Source organism: Triticum aestivum, chromosome 1A (assembly GCF_018294505.1).
Source record: "Triticum aestivum cultivar Chinese Spring chromosome 1A, IWGSC CS RefSeq v2.1, whole genome shotgun sequence".
Lineage (NCBI taxonomy): Eukaryota > Viridiplantae > Streptophyta > Magnoliopsida > Poales > Poaceae > Triticum > Triticum aestivum.
In genome coordinates this window covers 561,117,971-561,124,497 of record NC_057794.1, presented here as the reverse complement: position 1 = coordinate 561,124,497, position 6,527 = coordinate 561,117,971, and the positions used below count along the sequence as shown (strand labels likewise).

General features: G+C 49.8%; 1 protein-coding gene across 1 annotated transcript; it reads left to right on the top strand.

Moving 5' to 3' along the window:
- The first annotated feature begins 731 nt into the window (after nt 1-731).
- LOC123181247 (gibberellin 2-beta-dioxygenase 3) lies at nt 732-2,514 on the top strand. The gene is made up of 2 exons (XM_044593516.1): nt 732-1,590; nt 1,943-2,514. Exons 1-2 carry the CDS (start codon nt 859-861, stop codon nt 2,282-2,284), a joined length of 1,074 nt encoding a protein of 357 aa, XP_044449451.1. The 5' UTR covers nt 732-858; the 3' UTR covers nt 2,285-2,514.
- Nucleotides 2,515-6,527: the final 4,013 nt, after the last annotated feature.

The window sequence follows — 6,527 nt, the reverse complement described above, 5'->3', positions numbered from 1 at the left end:
TTTATTCTTAGAAAAGCTTGTTATTTTGATTTGGTTTTATTTCATTTCCCTTATTCTTTAATGGTACTACCGTTGCAACTAATTCATTCCTTATTAGGAATTTTTCCCTTTTCTGCGAAAATACCACTATTGTATGCTTATTTTTGTGTGTTATAAGATACACAATTTGTGTGTAAATTCTGTGCAAAATTTGCCATTTATTTTATTATTTTTCTTGTTCTTCCTTCTTTAAGGGTAATATCAATGACATATGTACGTCGAATGGTAGTAAATATATGAAGTTGTCTTACGGCTGCGGTGTTACTCAGCCAATGGGCACGGCCCAAAGAATCATAAACATGCAAAAAGTGACTGACTCAAATATCACGTTCGTTGATTGACGTCCAGCCGCTCCCATCTCATTCACGTATTAATAGAGCAAGGAAAAGTCTTGTGTTCCGTTACACCGACAATTGGGCGTGGATGCATCAGAGACGCGCTTGAACCGTACGGTTCCAACCAAGCCAACGGCCTGGTCGATGGCACTTCCACACATACATAGTGCGTGCATACACCACGTACGTACTAGCTTGCTGTGACACTCTTCCCACGTCACTTCACTCACTGTCACTGGACCAAACTAACTAAAGTGAGCACCTGGTTCTTGGTTAGCCACTGCAGCTCATAATGAAAGCTCATGTCGCCTATATATGCCAGGCCGTCACCCCGTCAGACGACCACAACTGCAAACGTTCCCAGCTCACCCCTGCTCCTGTGCTCCTGCTCTGCTTCGAACCAGGTGCACTCTTTAGCTAGCACGAACCGGGAACTGCTCTGCTTCACTACACATCGGGTGCTCTGCGAGATCGTCTGCTGGCCATGGTGGCCATCACGGTGCCCATCTCGGTGGAAGCGATCCCTCTGGTGAAATGCGCACATGCGGCGGCGGCCGCGGTGCCGAGCGTCGACCTGTCGGCGCCGGGCGCTGCGGCGGCCGTGGCGGACGCGTGCCGCGGCGTCGGCTTCTTCAGGGTGACCAACCACGGCGTGCCGGCGGCCCTCGCGGACGCGCTGGAGGAACGCGCCGCGGCCTTCTTCGCGCTGCCGCACAAGGACAAGCTGGAGGCGTCGGCGCGGCCCTTGGGCTACGGCAGCAAGAGCATCGGCTGCAACGGCGACGTGGGCTGGCTCGAGTACATCCTGCTCTCCGTCGGGTCCGGCTCCGTCGCGGCGGCCTCCCTGCCGGCGTCGCTCCGGGCGGCGCTCGAGGAGTACACGGACGCGGTGCGGGAGGTGGGCGCGCGGGTGCTGGAGCTCATGGCGGATGGGCTCGGCGTCGCGGAGGAGCACCGCGGCGTGCTGCGGCGGATGGTGGCGCCGGACGAAGCCGACGAGATGGTGCGCGTGAACCACTACCCGCCGTGCCCCTGCCCCCTGGCGGCGGGGCAGCGCGGCGTGACGGGGTTCGGGGAGCACACGGACCCGCAGATCATCTCCGTGCTCCGGTCCAACCGCATCGGGGGCCTCCAGATCATGCTGCCGGACGGCCGCTGGGTCCCCGTGGCCCCCGACCCCGATTCCCTCTTCGTCAATGTCGGGGACTCCCTCCAGGTAGGCAGCACACCATTACCACTCACTCGCTTGTTACCTTTGCCGCCTACCCAATTCATCTAGGAATACCTGGGATCCATGGACGCGCACGCATGCATGTTTTGGTCTGGTTTGGCATGGCGCATTATTTAGCTGGCGTCCCGCCCGACCCACCCTCTCTTCTTGTCAACGACGTACCGCGCAAAGGGTGCAAGTTGCACCCGATAACTCATTGGCGCGCGACCCCGTGTGGCCTGCGTGTGCCCTACCACCTGCATAACTCTAGTGGGAATACTGTTCGTTGCACCAGTACGTTGCAGACTGTTTTTACACGCATGTATTCTGATGTGAGACATTGTTTGGTGAATTTCAGGTGCTGACCAACGGGCGGTTCCAGAGCGTGAAGCACCGGGTGGTGGCGCCGGCGGAGGGGCAGCAGTCGCGGCTGTCGGTGATCTACTTCGGCGGGCCGGCACCGGCGCAGCGCATCGCGCCGCTGCCGGAGCTGATGCGTGAAGGTGAGCGGAGCCTGTACAGGGACTTCACCTGGGCCGAGTACAAGAAGGCCGCCTACAAGTCCCGCCTCGGCGACCACCGCCTCGGCCCCTTCGAGCTCCCAGCCGCCAAAGAGACCAACAGCTCCGACCACCACTGCAGCAGCAACGCCGTCCAGCCGCCGGCGCGGGCGCCCCCTCACGTGGCAACAGTGTACTAGGCTACTAGTGTAGTTAGCTTAGTACTAGTGACCTTTTTTGTTCTTGTTTAATTAATGTAATCACCCGGAAAAAGTGGTAGTTCAAGTAAAAAAAACTTAAAGTGGTATTTGTTGTTGCACCCTTGGGCAGCCCAAAACTGGCATGGCGCCGAACTGTCCTGCCGGGAAAGAAAGCCGGCCTTGTAACTTCCACTAGTAGATAATGCAGATATGCAGAACTCCCTTTTGTTTTTGCTCGGTTTTCACCGGCAGGCAACAGCTCGCCGCATGCCCCTGCCCGTTGTACCCGGGATAGCATGGCACCACAATTTTGTTTAAACATAATACAAAGATAGACGTTCATAAATAGACGCATATACTCTTCCTTATGAACGCATGCGCACGTACTTTATTCCTACAAGCATCTTCGAGAGACTGAACCAACACATCATTTTAAGATTAACGAAGCCGTCACATACGTCTTCATAACTGATGAAAATATCTTCCGCCGAAATACCTGAAATAAATACCGAAAATGTGAGCACCAATTGCCTAGCCCTTGAACCTAATTCTACCACAAAAACCTAACCAACTGATCTGGCACCACAATTAGGCCCTTCCCAGTGCTCCACGGTGGACAGGTGCTAAGCATGCCACATAAGCAAAAAAAATGACATGGCACAACATTTAAGAAGGGGAGAGAGCACTTTGGTTACTCCAGGAAAAACCAATGCGAAGCGCGAGAACCTAGGCAAACCGCTTAAATGAAACAACTTAACCAATGCATTAAAGACTTTAGGTGCTAAGGCTGTGTTTGGTTGAGCTGCAGATTCTACAAAAGCTGCTGCGGAAAAGCTGCTGTGGAAAAGCTGTTGTGAAAATGCTGCTGTGGAAAAGCTGGAAGCTGTTTGGTTAAAACGACTGTGAAACTGTAGATTTGGCTCAAATTTTCCGTAATGCCCCTAGGACCTGAGTGAATATGTTTATATGCTAATTAACTATAGACTTAGCTCTGATAGTGATCCCATAACATTATTACAAAACAGCCTTCTAGACCTGAGTCCATACTCAAATGACAATCTTGAAAACAAATTTTGCTATGACAAAAGGTCAAGAGTCGTGTGTATTCATTCTCAAACAAACAACAATACTATCACCATAGAACAATGATCTGTGCATCATTAGGCAATTAAACCACAATATCATACAATTTGAAGGAGCATAGCACTATATCATTTGACGATATTCAATCTATGCTATTAATCCTTAAATAAAAAAACAGAAGAAGAAATAAATCATGAACAGAAAAGAATAGATGGGGATGATGGATGAGGGAGGAGGGAGGGAGGGAGGGAGGAGGGAGGAGGAATGGAAGGAGGAGGTGAGGGAGAACGACGGGATGAGGACGCCGGATGGCTGGTCCACCGGCGCCGCCGGCCGGCCGGCCGGCCGGAGTAGTGCTGCCGTGACCAGGTGAGGAAGAGGAAGGAAGGAGGGGGGAAGAAGAAAGGAGGAGGGTGGAGGGTCGCCGGGCGGCGGGCGGCGGAGTTTTGCGGCGGGAGGCGGCGGGCGGTGGAGTTTTGCGGCGGGAGGCGGCGGGCCATGGTGGGCGGCGGCGGCGGCGAACCCTAGCCGTGCGTGGGAGCGGCGACGAGCTTCCTTTCCTCTCGCTCGTTTCTTTCCTGCGAGGGAAGAAAGGCAACGAAGCGGTACAACTTACCAGTGGTATTGGTGGGTAAATACTACTCGGTTTCAGGGGGACAGCTAAAAGCGGTTGGTTTACAATCTGAGAAGTTGGGGTACCCCCGGCTGTGAAATTTGCACTACGAAGAAGTTACAGATTCTCAAAAGCTGCTGTGAAAATTTACCCCTTTGGTTAGCTTTTAGCTTCTTCAAAGCAGAAGTTGGTACAAAAAGCCCAACCAAACACAGCCTAACTCATTAAATAAAGTATACTTAGCAACAACAAGTTAAGTACCTATGCATTGAGGAGTTGAGTTGCTAAGGTATTTAATGCACTTAGCACCTCATCTAAGCACCTTTGCATTGAAAGAGGTCCTAGTTACCCGTTTCTGGTCCGGTGTCCCCCCCCCCTCCCCGGGCTGAAAGCGAGGGGGAAAACACAAGGATGCCCAGGATGAACCAAAAACGATTCATAATGAGGGGCACGATCGTCTTTGTTGCCCCCGCGTATAGCCATCGAGGAGCCCTGGGAGGCCCGTATGGGCCTGGTTAGATCATATGCCCGGCCCTATACGTATTTGTATACAGCGGGCGTTTCGTTTTCACGTGCACCCGTCTGCGGCCGTGGGGCAGCACGTGTCCATGGCAACAAGCCAAAACTGTCCCATCATATAAATGTGGACGGCAACCACCTCTGGCCTCATCGCCCACCATTTCCCCCCACCGCATCGTCTCCCTCTCCACTCCCTCTCCTCTCCTACCTCGCCGTCTCCCTCTCCCCAACGCATCCTCTCCATCACCTCCATCGCCATGGAGGACGCAGGAAGCAAGCGGCCCGATTGGGCACAGATCTGGTGGCGCAGGCGCAGCAGGTCGCAGCGGGCACATGGGTGAGGGGAGGTGCCGGCGTCCAGGGCGGTGCAGCAGATGCTGCAGATCTGGAGAAGGTGGAGGCGGGCTCGAGCGGCGCAGTCCAGCCAGATGCGCCCGCTCTGGCAATCTCCGGCGAGGCTCAGAAGGTGGAGGCGGGCCCTGGCGAGGCGCACGAGGTGGAGAAGGTGGAGGCCGGCTCCGGCGAGGAGCAGTTGGAGCAGAAGATATGTGCTTATCCCATTTAGTTGGTAGTTTTTAGATTCTAGGGTTTTTGGCCAGAAGTTGCTTGGGTTAGATTAGTTGGATGGAGGGTTTTCTTTGCATTAGGGTTTTTCTGTATTTGAGTCATGCAAGAATGGTAGACCACATATGATTATTAGATTAGGTTAGAAGTAGCCGGATTGAGGGATGGGGTTTTTTCAGATGCTTAATAGATTAATAGTGGAATTTTTGCTTTTAGATTTTAACTAGCATGAGGTTGAACACCTTATTTAAGAGGGAATTTAAGGACAGATAGACCATATATGATTATTAGATCTGTAGGTCAATGCCGCAGACATATATGATTATTTGATTTGATCAGTGGTTCAATGCTACTGGATGGAAACATATTGGAATTGGATTGCATTAATTTTGATGTGCCAATGAATTGATTTAGATGATACAAGATTCACCTATAGTATAATTTTTTTCGTTTAGGTAAGTAATGAAATTTTAGATATTTGTTGGAGATGTATGCATTTATAGTTGAAGTTGTACATAAGTAACTACTGCATTACGTCAATATGTGTAGGAGCTTTGCTGCATTATCCCAAAAAATGCTTATGTACATTTTAATTATTCTTTTGTGTAGGTTTCCTATAATTAGAAAGTTTTCCAGAATATTAGTTATATTAGCTATGTTGTTCAGATTGTGTGCATGAAAATGGAAAATGCAAGTATGATCATAGTTTGGATAAGCTGATCAATGTGTCATGTGTGCATATTTAAATTTGTAGTTGACTTCTGTAATTAGTAGTAATGGATGTAATTTTATATTTAGGTGGATGGTTCAGTGGATAAGAAGAGGAAGCTTGACATGACCAACTTCGAAGACCCATATGCTGAAGGCTATGGTGACGATGAAGTGTTTGAGGTAAGCCCACCCTGAAAATTAGGGCCTGTTTGGTGATCATTATGTTAGCCACACTTTTTGTGGCAGCTTGGTTGACATGAATAGTGAGAGAAAGTTAGTGAAGACTCTTTTGTACAATAGTGCATTCAAATCTATATGATTATAAGGAGATATAGGTCAGTGTAGCACACACCCAGAATTTGATTTACTCCTGCCAGGTCTCGCTGATCAGAATCCCATGTTATCATGTTAGAATATATATTCAGTGATCCAATGTACTTTCTTTCCTACAAGAAGATGAAACCTTGAGTGGTCAAAATGAAACTGGTTGTTGTAAAATTTAGGTTCCAGTTTCCACTATGTAGGTTTGAAGCTGATTGTTCTCATCACTAATTGCTCTCTCAATTTCTCTTCTTGGCACCATTGAAATACATGTCTCACCGCTTTAGTTAGCTATATTCTCACTTCCCTTAGCCTTAGGTCCAATGTATAACTTGCTTGCTTTCATGATTCAGAGAGTGACATTGTTTCCTTTAAGGTTTATTTGCAACACATGGAAAGCTGATTTCCAAACCTTGAATAGAATCAATGTTG

What these genes read in the sequence shown, in the direction of transcription:
- LOC123181247 (XM_044593516.1), top strand. Translation starts at nt 859, where the DNA reads ATGGTGGCCATCACGGTGCCCATCTCGGTGGAAGCGATCCCTCTGGTG. An exon ending in ATGTCGGGGACTCCCTCCAG is followed by an intron (nt 1,591 to 1,942) that starts GTAGGCAGCACA and finishes GGTGAATTTCAG; the next exon opens with GTGCTGACCAACGGGCGGTT.